General features: G+C 36.3%; 4 protein-coding genes across 4 annotated transcripts; 1 reads left to right on the top strand and 3 right to left on the bottom strand.

The window, feature by feature from the left end:
- Positions 1–27: 27 nt before the first annotated feature.
- Positions 28–872, top strand: PHYBLDRAFT_169830 (hypothetical protein; the record flags this gene model as incomplete). The annotated part of the gene is made up of 4 exons (XM_018436169.1): positions 28–51; positions 202–274; positions 383–534; positions 750–872. The coding sequence occupies 4 exons, from the start codon at positions 28–30 to the stop codon at positions 870–872; spliced, it is 372 nt and encodes a 123-aa protein (XP_018289957.1).
- A 4,784-nt stretch (positions 873–5,656) lies between these two features.
- Positions 5,657–6,397, bottom strand: PHYBLDRAFT_187469 (hypothetical protein). The gene is made up of 3 exons (XM_018439385.1): positions 6,310–6,397; positions 6,012–6,202; positions 5,657–5,933 (listed from the first exon to the last, which is right to left on the bottom strand). Exons 1-3 carry the CDS (start codon positions 6,325–6,327, stop codon positions 5,771–5,773), a joined length of 372 nt encoding a protein of 123 aa, XP_018289956.1. The 5' UTR covers positions 6,328–6,397; the 3' UTR covers positions 5,657–5,770.
- A 1,725-nt stretch (positions 6,398–8,122) lies between these two features.
- On the bottom strand, positions 8,123–8,959 carry PHYBLDRAFT_98856 (hypothetical protein; the record flags this gene model as incomplete). Its single annotated transcript, XM_018444076.1, has 1 exon — positions 8,123–8,959. A coding segment is annotated over one exon (837 nt), but the record flags the coding sequence as incomplete, so codon positions are not given.
- Positions 8,960–14,881: 5,922 nt separating this feature from the next.
- Positions 14,882–15,998, bottom strand: PHYBLDRAFT_159214 (hypothetical protein). Its single transcript, XM_018433943.1, has 5 exons — positions 15,952–15,998; positions 15,745–15,860; positions 15,618–15,679; positions 15,377–15,548; positions 14,882–15,291 (listed from the first exon to the last, which is right to left on the bottom strand). Exons 1-5 carry the CDS (start codon positions 15,986–15,988, stop codon positions 14,935–14,937), a joined length of 744 nt encoding a protein of 247 aa, XP_018289954.1. The 5' UTR covers positions 15,989–15,998; the 3' UTR covers positions 14,882–14,934.
- Between the last annotated feature and the right edge of the window lie 770 nt (positions 15,999–16,768).

Genomic DNA, 16,768 nt, shown 5'->3' with positions numbered 1-16,768 from the left:
TACATATATAAAAAGAATAATAAAATCATGAGAGATTTGGACCCTATTGCAGTAAGAGATCTCATTCTGATGAAAAGAAAAAAGAACATTTTGAGATGATAATCAAAGCTAATATCTCATTCAAATCATCATCCTTTTTGTTATATACATATATTCTTTCTCTTCTTTCTTTATATGAATATATTTATTTAAATATTAAAGTTTACTGTAGAGCTAGGCAAGTTCTATGAACTGTCAAAGGAATCAGGCACTGTCGCAGTAACGATGAAGCGAAGTAAATAAGAATTTATATTAAATCAAGACGTCTTGCGAATTGAACAAAAACAACAGCCACAAAAAAGAAAAACATCAAACAAGAAATCTCATCAATCGTGTTTCTTAGTGACACCTGAACGTCTTGCAATTACTCTCAAGGTAAAGAAGCAGTTGCCTAAAGGAGGTCAGGATGCCATGAAAAAAACCGATGATGCATCAACCTTGCGTTACCCCTGTTTGGTCAGAGCCACTTACAAGACAAAGAAGATCAGTACTACAGTAAGGATTTTGCTGTTACCATTATTGTTACTACTATCATTCTACACATACACGCTCGTATAGAGAAAGAGAGAGAGAAAATCCTAACAATAGACAGACAGACAAACACCATCAGGATATACTTAAAGGAATTGTACATACGTGTGTGTGTGTGTGAGGTGATTAAGAGGATAATACTAAATGATGTTGCTTTGTGTATGTATGTTTATTCTTAGGTTTCTGTGGATGAATTTGATCGATTTCAGTCAGCTTACAGCACTGTGATCCGTGCTTATATGGACACATTAAAGAAGAAGGAACGCGTAAAAAAGGCCAAAAAGGCCAAAACTAGTGCATAAAAGATTATTACTATTACTATTATTTTTCTTAAAAAAGGATTACATTAAATAAGATATATACATATATTTATATCGACATCAAGGGCAATAATGCAACGGTTACCAACGCATTACACGGTTTCGAAATATTACTCTCTCTCTCTCTCAACAAATCTACTATATACGTGTGTGCGTATATTTAAAAAAAGTACTTTAAAATTGTAACTGAAATAAAATTGAAACGAATTAAATTGAAATGAAAAAGTTCTAAATTAATTACCACACACTTTCTTGTATAAAATTATACTAAAAGCAATATATTACATACTACATACTACACACTGCACACTACACACTACACACAGCAAGCAATACTTGTGGGATGACGCCTTGAAAAAAAAAATCCAGAAATGGAAATCGTTCTAAACAGGTCACGGAGCGTGACGCACAATGCGTTAGACATCCGCTAAAACGACCGTCACATACAGTTTTGGACTTTTGCACACATACATACACACCCCTCGCTACCCCCTTCCCTCGAGTACAGAAGTTGTGTTATGTGTTCTTGAACCTTTTTTTTTGTTATATCTATTTATTTATATTATAATATACTATAATATACTATAATATACTATATTCTACTCTATCATATCATATCATATCATATCATTTTTTGTTATTGCTATTCTTATTATTACCACCACTACTATTACCACTGCCATTCCTACTGCAATTGCCACTCTCATTACCAATACTACTATTGTTACAATTTTTGATTGCGCTCGATAAATTCTAATGAACACACCCGGGGTTGATTCAATATTAGCACAAGATAACTCAAAAATGCTTAATCATGGCCCTGATGAAACAACCGTCACCAGAGATGCTTCTGCTCTTTCACAGGCCATAACGACCACTCTCTCAACAGACACATCCGCCAAGTCAGGACTTGTAGCAGAACGTAGCTTTAATAGTAAAAGTGGTAAGAAATAAGTAGCATGAGTTTTATATTATACTGTTTTATATTATATAATTCTCTCTTTTTCTTAAAAAAAATAAAATAAAAAGAATGTAGAATAAAACAAGTATAAAAATGTATATGTATAAACCATTCTTGCTCTCTCTCTCTTTATTTTTCTATATATGTATATAAAATATTTTATTAAACATTAATAAAGAAGATTCCTGTACGCCACACAAGATGCCTGGTGTACGCATGTCAGTATCCACAATCCTTAGTCAGGAACGAGAACGCTCTAAAGACGACAATAACGACAATGCCCATGATAACGATAATGACCACATTAACCACGACAATGACCCAACTACTCTTCCTGCTCAAGACCAAGTCACTCCTGCTGAAAGAGGACAAACCTTACCTCCGCCTCTGTCTCTGTCTCACTCATTCATCCAAGAAAAAGAAATACTCATTAAACACCGTTCGAGTCAGCTAACTGACTCCAAAACAGTCACTGACACTGAAACCGACACAGAAACAGACCCAGATCCTTCTTCACCCACTGTGTCTGCATCTGGATCACTTACAAATGAACAACTAGTATTAGCATTGACATCTGTTTCGACTGCAGAAACTAATGCTGCCGATGTTTCTGCTGCAACTGCCACTACCGCTACAACCGACTCTCCTTCTTCTGTACCGATCCTTACACCCGCCACAATCACAGCCACAGCCACAGCCACAGCCACAGCCACAGCCACAGCCACAGCCACACAGAACGCTACTACTGCAAACAAAAAAGCTACTACTTCTACTACTTCTCCTGCTATTGCTTCTGTTACTACTAGTAAAGCTGCCATCCCTTCAACCATTCCCACAAGTCGTTCCATTTTTAATACAAATATCTCCACCTCAACAATTACCAAAGACACGCGGGACAGTTTATCCACTAATAATAGTAACAATAATAATACTCACAATAATATTAATAACCATAACAATAATAATAATAATAATAATGTTATTTCTATTCCTGTCGCCAGTTCTGGTTCAAATACTGTTAATACCACCACCACCACAACAACAACAACCTTGACCTCGAACATTCCAACTAGTGTTCCAAATGGTTCTGATCCCATCCGTTCACAACAGCAACAGCAGCAACAGCAGCAACAGCAGCAACAGCAGCAACAGCATCAACATCAACATCAACACCAGCATCAGTACCAACAACATTCTCAACACCAGCACCAGCAGCAACGTCACCACCAGCAACAACAACAACACCAACGACAACAACACCAACACCAGCATCATCATCAAACTCACCACCACCAACAACAACAACAACAGCATCATCATCATACACACCAACAACAGCAACAACTTAGCCATCCCCATCCACAGCATCAACATCAGAACCACAACCAGCACAGTCATCCTCAACACAACAGCCACAGTCTTGGAAGCGATACTGAGCCTAGACGAGAGGAAAGAGTGTCACCCACAGAGATACTTGGAAATGCACTGGCAGCCGTTGCACGCTCCAACACGTCTTCTACGGCGTTTGGAAATCTGGCAGCCAATCTCAGCAATATTCTGTCTGCTAGTTCAAAGTTTGCGGCTGCGGTACAGCGTACCCAAGACGGACGGCGTAAGAGTACCGGCGTACACCCGACAAGCACAACCAATGCGTCTGGGCAAGCGTTTACAAACATGCTTGATCAGGCGTTTCTTTTGAGCCGGCCGCCTTCCACAAGCAACACACTTGCACAAGCGCCACAATCACCCCAATCAACACAATCGACACAACCACAATCAAAACCAAAATCACAAGTACAGTCTGAAGAATCTGATTCTGTCATTAGTGCCGGTAATACCGCAACCGTGCCCGTAACGACCCCCGCAGCGATATCCGCAACTACAGCCGCACTTAACAAAACTTCTGCTTCTAATGCTCATAGTGCTGCTTCATCTTCACCATCATCATCTGCTTCCTCTAACATTACTTCCACTGCCATCTCTGCTACTACTTCTGCTGTATTATTATCATCAACAACATCGTCATCGTCATCATCATCGTCATCATCTTTGGTATCGTCCTTATCACCATCTTTATTAAGCTCGCCCTTGCACACAAAGGGATTAACTCTAGTAAAACAACTGCCGCACCATCAATCACCGGTCGAAAAGAAGCCAGAATTGATTATAAAGAATGATCAAGTATGGCGAGCAATAGAAGGAGTTGAAGAAAAGTCCCTAGGTAAATTAATTAGATTTTTTTTAAAAAAAAAAAAAAAAATTAGTTTGTAATGGTTATTGGTATTATCATTATTGCTGTCTTTATTTTTTATATATATATTTATTTGTTTATTTACATCTATACAAAAAATATACATAATAATTTTAGGATTCTACTTGTACTCTCCTACATTGTTACTTCCCAATCTTGAAAAGTGGGTTAATGGTGTACTCCAGGTACGCGTGCCTGCCCATTATCTCAGCTACTCGAATCCAAAGGTACGCAAACGTGCAGTTTGGGGAACCGATATCTATACCGATGATTCGGATATTGTGGCGATTGCGATTCACTCTGGTAAATACAGACCTCGTTTTGGTCGGCCGGAAGCCGCCAATGCAAGCGCAGGTGCGGCACAAGGAAAGAAATTAGGCGGGAACTCGGATGTTGATGTGGATGTTGATGTGGATGTGGATGTGGATGTGGATGAAGAGGAAGAGGAAGAAGAGGAAGAGGATGAAGAAGACGATTTCATGCCCGACGACAATCCTTTTGCGCTGGCTGTGGCGGGCAAACACACAGAGGCCATACAGGCAATCAAGAGAAGAGAGCTTTGGATCAGACGGCGGGATATGGCAGCCGACCCGTCAATGTGTGTCGACCATGACCTCAAGGTGACCTTGAAGGTGCTTCCGAAACTGCGGTCCTATGCAAGTTCGATTCGCCACCGGATAAAGTCGCGTAGCTGGGGAGCCAATCACGACGGCATGAGTCTCTATGTCACAAAGGTCGAGAAGATCAAACGCGGCGAGGCAAGGCTTGGCGGACGCCGGTCTCTGAAGGCAGGTCTGTTTGCATACGAGCCGTACCGAAAACGGGCTCTTGGATTGGACAAAGTACCACCATTACTTGGTAAATGTAGGGCGGCCAGCACCACCACTACCACCACTACCATTACTACTACTGCTGCACCTGCTCCTGTTCCTGTTCCTGTTCCTGTTTCTGTATCTGTATCTGGTCCTGCAACTACTACAACTACTGTTTCAACTACCACTAATACTATTACTTCTACTCCTGGAACTGATACAACCAATACTCAAAAACTAAATCGAAAACAAGAAAAAGCAGTGGCAGAGGCAGAGGCAGAGGCAGATACAGAAGCAGAGACAGATGCAGAGACAGAAGAAGAGGAATCAGCCAAATATGGTTCTGAATCTAGACCCAAGAAGCGGATAAAGAAGTCTCATAAACCCAACAACAATATTGATTCTACTGCTGTAAAAACATCATGAAAACCAAAAAAAAAAAAATCAAATCAAATCAAATAAACACAAGCATGATTCTGTTTTCTGTTTTCTTCCTTTATTGTTCTTCCTTGTTCTATATATAATTATATGATGTATATGCATCTATACCTTTCTATCGTTATTATTTTATTTTATTTTAGAATTTGATGTTCTTATTTGCGTGTTCTCTTTGGTCAGATAGTTAGTTAGTATATCTACTATGTGTAGAGGAATGGTTTGATAATTGGATAGGGTATTTGATTATCCCACCCCCCCTCTTCTTCTTTACATTTTCCCATTTGTCGGTTTTATCTTTTGGTTTAGTTGGGAAATATGTTATATGTTTTTGGTGATATTTATTGTTATTGTTGTCACATATACTTATACATGGTAGGTATAGTGATGGTTGATACTAGTAAAAATGATATAAAGACTATCACAACTCATCAAACTGACGAGCAAGTTCGTCCAACTCTGCCTTGGAGGCGTTGTACTTTTCTAACAAGCTCTCATACTTTTCTTCCTTATCCTGGCTCTCGAGTTCCAGAGCAGTGACCTTGCGTTCGGCATTCTCTTCATAGGCCTTGGAATCATTATAGCTATATTGATAAGAATAATAGTAGAGAGATTAATATATATTTACATGTCAATTCTTGAAATTATATGGTTTTACTTACCTGGTGGTTACTTTTGCGAGATTCGCGGTGGCAACCTCGAGTTCATTTTCAAGGTTTTTGACGCGAATTTCCAAAGACTTGATCTCGTGATCCTTGGAAATGCCTTCGTTCTCGAGAGACTTGACTCTGTTTTCGAGTTCATCACCTCTGGCAGTGGCATTGTCAGCCTCGGTGCGAAGGCTAGAAAGTTTCTTTATTTATTTTTTTTAAAAAAAAAAAAAAAAAAAAAAAAAAAAAAGAGTGAATTTAGTTTATATGTTTGTTTTGAGGTATTAGATAGATATACAAATTGTCTTACTTCTCTAAATTTTTCCATATTGATGATATTTTATTATTAAATTTAAAGCTTAAGAAAGAGAGAGAAGAAAGGAAAGGAAAGGGCGGGTTGACAGGAGTACAAAATAAAAGAAAGGGGTAGATATTAAGGTAATTTGTGTGTGTGTATATGATAAACATAGTAATAGTATAATATGTTTCTCGTTCTATTTATATATTGATTTGATCTGATTGGATAAGCAAGATTGAGAGTAATTATTGCCCAATAAACCAAAAACGAATATAATTGGTTGCTGAGCTTATAATGTGTGTTTTTTCTATATTTTAATTTTTTTGATTTATTTATATACAATCTACATAATATATATATATATATATTGTACTATAAAAAAATAAAGAAGAGGCACTACTAAGAGAGAGAGAAAAAGAAGTAAAAGTAAAAGTAGAATAAAGTGGATGATTTATAAAACATGATAAGGATCATTATTACTTGATACTTTTCTTTCTCTTGTGTATCTTATACACACTTGACATTATACACACCTGAAATTAAGCACAAAACAATTATTCTTATTATTATTTTGCTACTATGAATTATAAAGATATACATATATCTGATGTGCTATGCTATGCCATGCGGTATGGTGCTGTGCTGTGTTGTGCTGTACCGTGTTGTATATGCATAAGATATTACAATAGGGAAAATATACAGCAAAAAAAGAAGGAAAATAAAATAAAATCCAAGTTTCTCTCTTTATGTTCGTGTATGCGAGTTTGCGTGTGTATGTAAATATATATATATACACGCGCGTGTTTGAGCGTAAATTTTCTTTTATATATGTGCGTTTCATTTTTCTGGAGCTGTTAATGTTTGTGTTGTAAATGATAGTAATAAAAATAACAATAAAATTTTATATATCTAATGTATGTATTGTATGTATTGTATGTATAAATGTATGCGCCTGTGCACGGACCTTGTTGCCTTGTTGCCTTGTTGCCTTGTTGCTTTGTTGCTTTGTTGCCTTGCTTTAGCGTTTTGCTGGTATTGCATTTTGTATGTATGTGTGTGTGTGTTTGTTTGTTGAAATGTTGGATGTTGAAATGTTAATGCCGCTTGGTACTACCGCTGCGGTTTTTTTTTATATATATATATATATCGATTTTTTGTGGTTGGGTGATACTAGATGTATTTATATTTATATTATATTTTTTATTTTTATTGGATTGGATAGTATTTATCTTATAATTTTATTGTGTATTGTATTTTATTTATATTATGCTGATTTTGATGCTGGTGATGATGTTTCTGGTGGTGGTGGTGGTGATAATGATGATAATAATGATGATAATGATGGTGATGGTGATGCTAGTTGTTGTTGGGTTTTTGATTGTGTATGTATATGTGCATGTGTATGTGTATGTGTTTGTGTTTGTGTTTGTGTTTGTGCCACTGTCGCTGTCGCTGTCGCTGTCGCTGCCATTTCCACTTCCACTGCCACTGCTTCTACATCTACGTTTAATTTTGATTTTGATTTTGATTTTGATTTTGATTTTGCTGCCTCTGCCTCTGCCTCTACTTTTTGTTGCGCTATTTGTTGCGATTGTACTTGTGCTGTAGTTTGGTTTGCTTCTTGTAGCTGTAGTTGTGCTTGGATTTGTGCTTGGATTTGTGGCGGTAGTGGTGCTGATGTAGGGCGCGGACTGGGGGAGGCAGGCCGACTGGATGCCAACCTTTTGCGCTTCTCTTTCTCTGCAATGACTCCTGGGGGTTCTTGGGTGACGACAACCAGATGGTCGTGGTATGTGGCTGTGGAGGAGGTCGGAGGAGCGACTAGGACGTGGTGGACATGGCGAGATCCTGGTTCGATTGGGGTGCAGACATCAATCTGCTGCGTCCATCTGTCGTCTCGCATAGCCTCAATGGTTGGTCTCTTGGCTGGGTCTAGATTGAGAACGGCTGCCAACAGGGCTCGCGAATCCCGAGGCAAGAGTTTGAGGAGCCGAAACTGCTGCTGGTTCTGGTTTGTTGCAAATGCCTTGAAGGACGGGTCCGACATTCGCGGATAGCGCCATGGGAATCTGCGGATCGTCATGCACACAAACACAATTCCACAGGACCAGATATCGCTCTGGCGCGGATCGTAGTGTGGCTGTGTGTACTGTTCTGGGGCAATGTAAGGATCGGAGCCAAAGATTCCCTTGGACATGGTGATGTGGTCCTCAAAGGGGTACTTGAACACACTCGAGCAGCCAAAGTCGATGATCTTTAGGATCCCAACATGGTCGAGGACCAGATTGTCCAGCTTGAGGTCGCGGTGGGCGATTCCTACGCTGTGCAGATAGCCAACACCGTCCAACAATTGGCGCCAGCAACAGGCAATCTCTTCGCGGGACATCATTCCGCTCATCACGACACTGAACAGATCGTTGGGAGCGTACTCCATAATCTCAAAGAAATTAGGACCTTCCTGGATGATGTCGAGGGTTTCGATTACGTTTGGATGGTGCAAAGTAGAGCCGATGCAGAACTCTGCAGTGACCTTTTTGATGTAGTCCTTTTCGCTTTCTTGGCTCAGTCGTTTACGAAACTGCTTGACTGCAAAAGTCTTTTGGTCTACGGAGCGTCTGATTAATCGGACCGACCCCCCTGCTCCCTTGCCAATATATCTACCTATTAAATATACAAAAGAAAGTGAGTATAGATATATTAAAATACAATATGTCTTTATCTTACCCCATGTTCCATATCTTCCTCCGATATCTTGCCTGAATTGATTGGCAAAGGTGTCTGATCTATGGTGTGATTGAGATTGTTGTGGTTTGTCTTCTTCTTCGGGTGCAAAGAATCGCCTGAGATCTGACCAGACGATAAAGCTATTGTCCTTGCGATCTTGGGATGGTTGGCGATGGAAATGTGTTTGGTGGTATTGGTTGTTGTACTCTGGTTTTTTGAAGATGAATTGGGATGGGGTGCAGCTGGCTGGACGGTGGATTAGAGAAGGACGAGAGACAGAGACAGATGTTGGTGTTGGTGTGAAGAAAGAAGAGGAGGAGGAAGATGTGGGAGGCGGGGTATGGATTGATGGTTTATTAGGTTTATTGGCTGTTGCAGAGGGAGGAGATGATTTTGTGGATGTGTTGGATGACAAGGATATAGAAGAGGAAGATGGAGATGGTGGTTTTGAGGACTGGAATAGTTGAGAGCGAGGTCTTGTTGATTTTGATGATAGGGTTGCGGGTGTCTTTGGTTTTGGGGCTGTTGTTGATGCTGCAGACTGCAAGAGGCGTGCGAGTTCAGATAGATCGACTGATGATGATGATAGGTTTGGATTTGGGTTTGGGCTTGTGTCTGTGTCTGTGGAAGCGGTGCTGGAAGAGGAATGACGATGGGAAGAGTGACTGGTGGCTGTTGTGTGTGTGACCACAGCTGGAGAGAGAGTGGGACTGGATGGCATGGACCGGTCTGGCGTTACAAAATCGTAGCGCTGATTGACAAGGTGCAGCATGTTTGTTGAGTGTTAAAAAAAAAAAGTAGGAATATTATTGTTATTAGATAGATGGTGAATATTTGATAAGGTGAAAAATATTATTAATATAAAAATAAATAAATAAGAAAGAAAGAAAGAAAGAAAGAAAGGAATTGAAATAGGGGGAGGATAGGCGGGTTAAAATACCAAAAAAAAAAAAAAAAAAAAAAAAAATAAGAGAGAGATTCAAAATGACAATAATTATGATGAAACGTTAATATTTTTATTTATTTTTTCTTTTTAACATTTCAACACACAGTACACAATCGATTTTAGAAATCATTCTATTGATTCATAATTATTTCTTACTCTTACTCTTTATTAAAATAAAATAAAATAAAATATATATAAAAATCAGTCTATTTCACACAACACATAAATAAATAAATAAATCAAAAATGATATTATAAAATCACCAGATTAATTCTACATCTCTAATAACCAAAAAAAAAAAAAAAAAAAAAAATTCTGAATATGAAATCAAGCCCTTCAATTGAAACAAATCTCTTGCCAACATACAACCCATTGACAACAGACAAATTCTATAGGCGAGGCTGTCTCTCTTAATAATATTCTGACCATAGCAACACATTTGTTCCATTTAACCGTCAATCCAAAAATTATCTCTCTTTCTTCTGGAAATATTGCTCGGATTTCTTAAAGCGAATAATAGACAAATGTAAGATTTCACGCACAAACCCTTTTACTTTTTTTTTTCTTTGTTATCTTTTATGTGTCTATATTACATGTAATACAAAAACCCAAAATAATAATAAAAAAAAGGAAGAAGAATGATTCTGTACAAAAAGTGTTTTTGTACAGCCACATATCATGAGTTGTCTAACAAAATAGAAAGGGACAATCATTAGTTCCAGAACAAGAAGAGATTTTTATATATATTCTTATGTGTCTTTGTGTCAATAATAAATAAATAAATAAATAAATAAATAAATAAATAATGACCAAGATCGGCAACGATACAAAACAAAATTATAAAATTATTATATTACATTTTAGGAGGTTTCAAATTTAATAAATAAAATATAAATTTTGTATATTTTAATTTTAATTTTAATTTTAATTTATACATATACGAAAGAGAGACAGAGAAAAAAAAAAGAAAAAAGTATACTATTACTATCAAATTGTTATCAATTGTTATTTGTTGCTATGGTTATAAATATCATTATAGTTATAGTTATGGTTATGGTTATGGTTGTGATCATTTATTCAATAGATTCCCCGGGCATGAAATGATATTTAGAGGCAATTTGTTAAACAATGGATTATATAAAAGAGACTGAACAAAATGAATTGGATGAATGAAACGCCATGTTCTCTCCTTTGGACAGCATCATTTTCTCACCACCAAACGTCATTTCTCACACTTGAATTCCTTCCTTCCTTCTTTATCTTCTGTGCGTGGGTGTATATTTATATTTATATTTATATTTACATTGACATAAATAATTGTGTGTTTTGGATCAAAGTGTTTTATCTATCTATCTATCTATCTATCTATCTATCTATCTATCTATCTATCTTTCTATCTATCTATATATACTTTATAAAGTTAATATCCGGCCATATTCCATATAACAAATCTGTACTGTCATGTCATGTACTGTCATGTCATGTCATAATTGATATATATGTATCTTGGATCAATTCGGTTATTTCCAAAAGAACAGGTGAAGCATTCAATCGTTGGAATAGTTCAATATATATATATATTATTCTATCTTTAAATGGCAACCCAAAAAAAAAAAGAGAGTCAATAGAAAAAAGGTGTAAAAGAGTATGACAATGATGATGTAATATTACCCATTAGTTACATGCATTTATACATACATTTACATATTTAATGAAAATAATATTAATATATATATATAAAAAAAAAAAGGATTATTTTTGTCTTTTCTCAAATTAATTTTATTATCAAGATTATTTTAGAATAAGAGATAAGTAACAATAAACACTAATCCAGCTACTGCCAAAACAACCTCTGGAGGATAACCATCTACAGAAGGCTGTCGCAATGCTGCCAAGTGTTGGTGAACAGCGTCAGATCTCTTGCCATCCTCCTTATCAACAACCTTGCTCTTGTTCATAACCAAACTTTCTACTTCCTTTTCCAATAGCTTGATCTGAGCACGAGCCGCGTTCAATTTAAGCTCCAATTCAGCAACTCCATTCTTTACTTCTACTTCTGCTTCTACTCCCACTTGGTCCTTGTCTTTCTTTTCATTCACAAACGATCCAGATCCAATTAATCCCCTATCCAACTCTGGCGCTGAAGTCAACAAAGTTGGTTGTGATTGTACTGTTGCTGCTGTCGGTTGTAATGATACTTCTCTTGGCTTGATATCATCAACCTGACCAGAATTACCGCCATTGCTTCCAATAAAAGAACCCCCATCTGGCTTCATTAGCTTTTCATCACTATCTCTAGCAATTTCTGGTCTAGAAAACGTAACCGCAGCAACTGGAGCAGATCCATTGCTAGATTCAGGTATATTTATTTTGGTTACCTATTAAGATTATTATTTTAATATATATATATATTTATGTTATTGGTTTGTATTCGATAAATATTTACCGGTTTAATCTCTCGTGCAGAATAAACTGGGGTTTCGGTAGCATTAGTTCCAATACTAGTGTCAATCGTGGCAGTAGTAGTATCAGCAGCAGCGGCAGCACTCAATGGAATTGTCTTATCTGACACGTGTTCAGAGGGAACTTGCTGAATTATTTCATTGTTTTCTGCAATATTAGACTCAGATGCTGCGGCTGGAACAACACCATCAGGCTTATTGTTAGTAGTTGTAGTTGTAATAGTAGTGGCATTGGTGGTAGTAGATGGTTCTGTTTTTGGTGCTGCTAAAACTGGTTTATCTCCTACTGACGATAGAGTTATTGGCGCTGAAGATGGTGGTGCAACTGATGATGGTGGTGCAACTTGTGCTGGTAATTGTTCTTGTGCTTGTGCTTGTGCTTGTGCTTGTGCTTGTGCTTGTGCTTGTTCTGGTACAACCAGTGCAGGTACAGGTACAGGTACAGGTGCTGGAGCTGGAGCCTGAGCTTGAGTCTGAGCTGGAACAACTGTTTCTGGCACTGAAGGAACTGGTACGGTAGGTGGCAGCGAAGACACAGGCGCTGGTGTAGGTGGTGGAACATACGCAGGTCCAGCTTCTTGTACAGTAGGAAGAGTGGTTGAAGGCAAGGTAGCATACACACACTTGATTTTAAATTGCTGGATACTGGCCTTGTCCTCAGCCTCTACAAGTCCCCACTACAAACCAATCAACAAATATATTAGATCGTTTGGTTGATGTTCATTAATTAATTCATTAGTAATTAAAATAAAATTATTTGTATATCGAAACTTTGGGCTACTCTACCATTTCGGATGTGGATAGATTCTCATAAACAGGCTTAATAACAGCTGTCTGGACAAGAAATTTATCCTTGCATTTGTAATCCAAAGGCAAATCTTCCTTGAAAGGCTGGAGAATGACTATAAGATGCAATAATAGTCATAAATCAGTCTTTTCTGCGCATATAAAGCATACCAACTTGAACAGTCTAATATTCTAACTGTCACTCGGTAATATTTCCCCATCTCACTCTCAAACTCTTTCTATATGTATGTATGTATGTATGTATATGCGTCGTTTTATAGACATTTACTTTGAACTTCAACTTGAGAGTTAGGTTCAATGCGTCCTGCATTAGGTCTGACACAGTATTGTTTTGGAGCAGTAGTCTTAACCTTGAATGAGACTGGTTCTGCACCAGGATTCTTTACATGGAGAACTTCATTTCTTGACTCGGTCAAGGGATCTATAGTTTTATATATGATTAGCTTATTCAATCCTTCGTATGTATCTATATGATTATCGGTAGATATCGTACGGTAGAATGTTAATTGTGAGACTGGCTCAATGACGACAGACATGATGATGATGTCTTTAGTAAGATGAGTAAAGAATAGGAGTTGCAAAAAAAAAATATAAAATTAAAAATAAAATAAAAATTAAAAGATGGAAAAATATGGTCTACAAACAAACAACTCTTTTTTTTTTATTTTTTTTTTAGATAAAAGAAGAAGCAACAAAAGGCGTATTGTGATTTGGTCCAGTGTAGTCTAATCTAGTGCTTAATATGTTCTAGTCTTGATATCCTTACTATACCCTACCTTAACTTGCCTTACATTTGACTTCCCCTTCCCTTCCTCCTCATACTCCTCCTTCCCTTTTCCTCCCTTTATTGGAAATTGATGTCGCATTTTATATATACATATATGTTGAAAATGTGATATTTTGTGCGCTGATAAATCAGAAGCCGTATCAGTACCCGAGAAGTTTGTCGCACACAATTTGGCATTTTGAATTGAATTGAATTGAATTGAATTGAATTGAATTGAATTGAATAAATTAATACTATGATATACATACATACAAATGTGAAAATAATAATTATAATAATAATAAAAATGTGACAATAATACCAATATTCAGATACCCTTGGTCCCTATTTTGTATATAATTGTTATTCGTTTCTCATATTGAATATAACCAGCTGTGCAGTACAGTATCAACAGTACCAGCATATTATCCTGTATTATATCCTATTGATTTCTGGCCAACTAAACAAAGACAAATATATTGTAATACTTATTCAAAACACATAAATACCCCTTCTCACCACCTCACTCTTGTATAATGTTTAGTCTTGACATAATGACATGATAAACTTTATATATCTCTTTACTTGAAATTCAAATTTTGAACCAAATTTGTAATACATAAACTATTTCGATTGAACATCTACATCATTCAAATGCTTTTTTATATTTATATTTTTACTTTTTTTTTTATGATCGATAAATTATTGGTTAAAACAGGTATATCACTAGATTATATAGCAATTCTATAATCTTTATCATTCAATTTAATTTAATCTATAGTATTTTGATTAAGTCCAATCAACATCCCTGTAATACTCTCTAGTATATCTTTAACATTTAGTCTTTTAAACCAACCAACCGACCAAACAAAATGATATATGATGAATTATGATTACTTTATTAAAATATACAATTGTCTTCTTTTTCTTCTTTAGTCATGGGGTGAAATAAGATCAATGTCGACATTACTAAACTCATTAACCTTTGTACCAGTTGGTTCAAACACCTTGGTTTTGCTTTCCGGAACATTATATCCCTCCCCAACCTTACGCATCGCACTACCAACCGACCCGACCGGAGCATACCAGCTTAGTCCAAAGAACCGACTGAAGCTAGGAACCAAATTGACCACAACCGCTTCAGCAAGTCTGCGTTCGGGTCTTGGCTCCTCGACGATCAATATTCCTGGGTGAAACAGACTCACTTTTTGGAATCCAGTCTGTTTTAAGCCTTCTTCTGTCTGTCCCTTTGATCTTGGGTACAAGAAAACAGAATCCTTATTTGAACCCTTTACACCAAAAAATAAAATAATAAAAATTAAATATATATATATATATATATAAGGTTTAGAAATGAATCCAATAAACTCTTACCCTAGACGAACAGTACAAAAAGTGTACTGGACTCAGCTTCTCATTATCTTTTGGTGGATTCTGTTCCGCAATAATCTTGGCTGAGTTAAGCACGTAGGTCTGGTCAATCTTTACAAAGTTCTCTGCAGTACCAGCCGCTGCTCGAGTAGTTCCAAGACAGCAATACACATCACTACACACACACACACACACATTTATTAATAAAATAATAACAATAGCACTACTACTAATACTACTTTACCTGGCGTTATTAAAGGCTTGTCGATATTTGTCGAGATTATCAAAGTCAACTGACTTTTGAACCTACATTAAAGTATTCAGTAATGGCAACCAAAAGACAAATATATATATATATATCTTATTCTTACAAGTTTCTCTTGAGGAACATTCGAGTCAAGTTCAACTGGTCTTCTTCCAATGGCAACAACCTTTTCGTAACTTCCATTTACCAACAGATCCCTTACGAGTGCCTTTCCAACCGCGCCTTGATTACCACAATGTGTAAGATGACTTTTTTTTTTTTCTTTCTTCGTGAACAGCAAGCTGTGTTGTTACTATTGCTTGATATTATTTACCAGTTCCACCGAGTACTATAGCTGTTTTTGATGCCATTGTGTTATTGTTTTCCATTTGAATTGATAAGCTATAAAAGAAAAGAAAGCTTTATATATAGTAGGTATTTGTAACTTGGTCTTGCGTGAATATGAGTGTGTATCTATTTTTTTTTTTGAAAGACAGTCAAAAACTATATATATAAATATAAATTAAATAAAAAAAAAGGGGGGAGGGAGTAAGCTTTTTGCCAATCATGTTATACAGATATGCAAAAAAGGTGAACAAGGAAGCGTAATCACTTTCTGGCCTCCGTCTAAAAAAGGAACTTATCGTAAGCAAAAAAATAAAAAAATAAAAAAAAAATACTCTTTATTTCACTTTTTTTTTTTTTTTTTTAATTTAAATTCATATACTTTCCATGAAAGCCTATTGGCGTATGCGTAAAAATAAACTGAATTGATTGGTTAATAAATTTGAGGTTTAAAAAGAACATAAAAAAAAAAGTGTAAGGGGAAGGTAAAAGATGTTGATTTTTGGTATCAAAAAATACGCACACTTTTTTACTTTTATGTAAATATTGAATAGAGTCTTATTTATCTTGATAACAAATATATATATATACACATAATATAGCTATATCTTCATAAGAAATCAAGTGATTTTCTACTGTTATTTATTATTATTATTATTTTAACTCGTATTTATATATTTATCCGTTTCGTAACCATCATTTGTATATAATAGGGTAATAGTTTAGTGGTAGTAGTGTGGACGTTACAAGCCTAAATCTCTACTTTGATTTTACTGCTCTGAATTTGGCTGTAATGCGATGAATAT

The sequence above is a fragment of the Phycomyces blakesleeanus genome (genome assembly GCF_001638985.1).
Source record: "Phycomyces blakesleeanus NRRL 1555(-) unplaced genomic scaffold PHYBLscaffold_14, whole genome shotgun sequence".
NCBI classification, from domain to species: Eukaryota; Fungi; Mucoromycota; class Mucoromycetes; order Mucorales; family Phycomycetaceae; genus Phycomyces; species Phycomyces blakesleeanus.
This window is presented reverse-complemented; position numbering and strand designations above follow the sequence as displayed.

Bases quoted from the DNA above. Each gene is read 5' to 3' on its own strand.
- PHYBLDRAFT_187469 (XM_018439385.1), bottom strand. The intron at 5,934-6,011 runs GTAAGTAAAACC...TTATCAATATAG, and splicing joins CTCGCAAAAGTAACCACCAG to CTATAATGATTCCAAGGCCT.
- PHYBLDRAFT_159214 (XM_018433943.1), bottom strand. From the start codon at position 15,988: ATGGCATCAAAAACAGCTATAGTACTCGGTGGAACTG. The intron at 15,861-15,951 runs GTAAATAATATC...GTGGTAATCAAG, and splicing joins TATAGTACTCGGTGGAACTG to GCGCGGTTGGAAAGGCACTC. The intron at 15,549-15,617 runs GTAAAGTAGTAT...GTGTGTGTGTAG, and splicing joins CAAGCCTTTAATAACGCCAG to TGATGTGTATTGCTGTCTTG.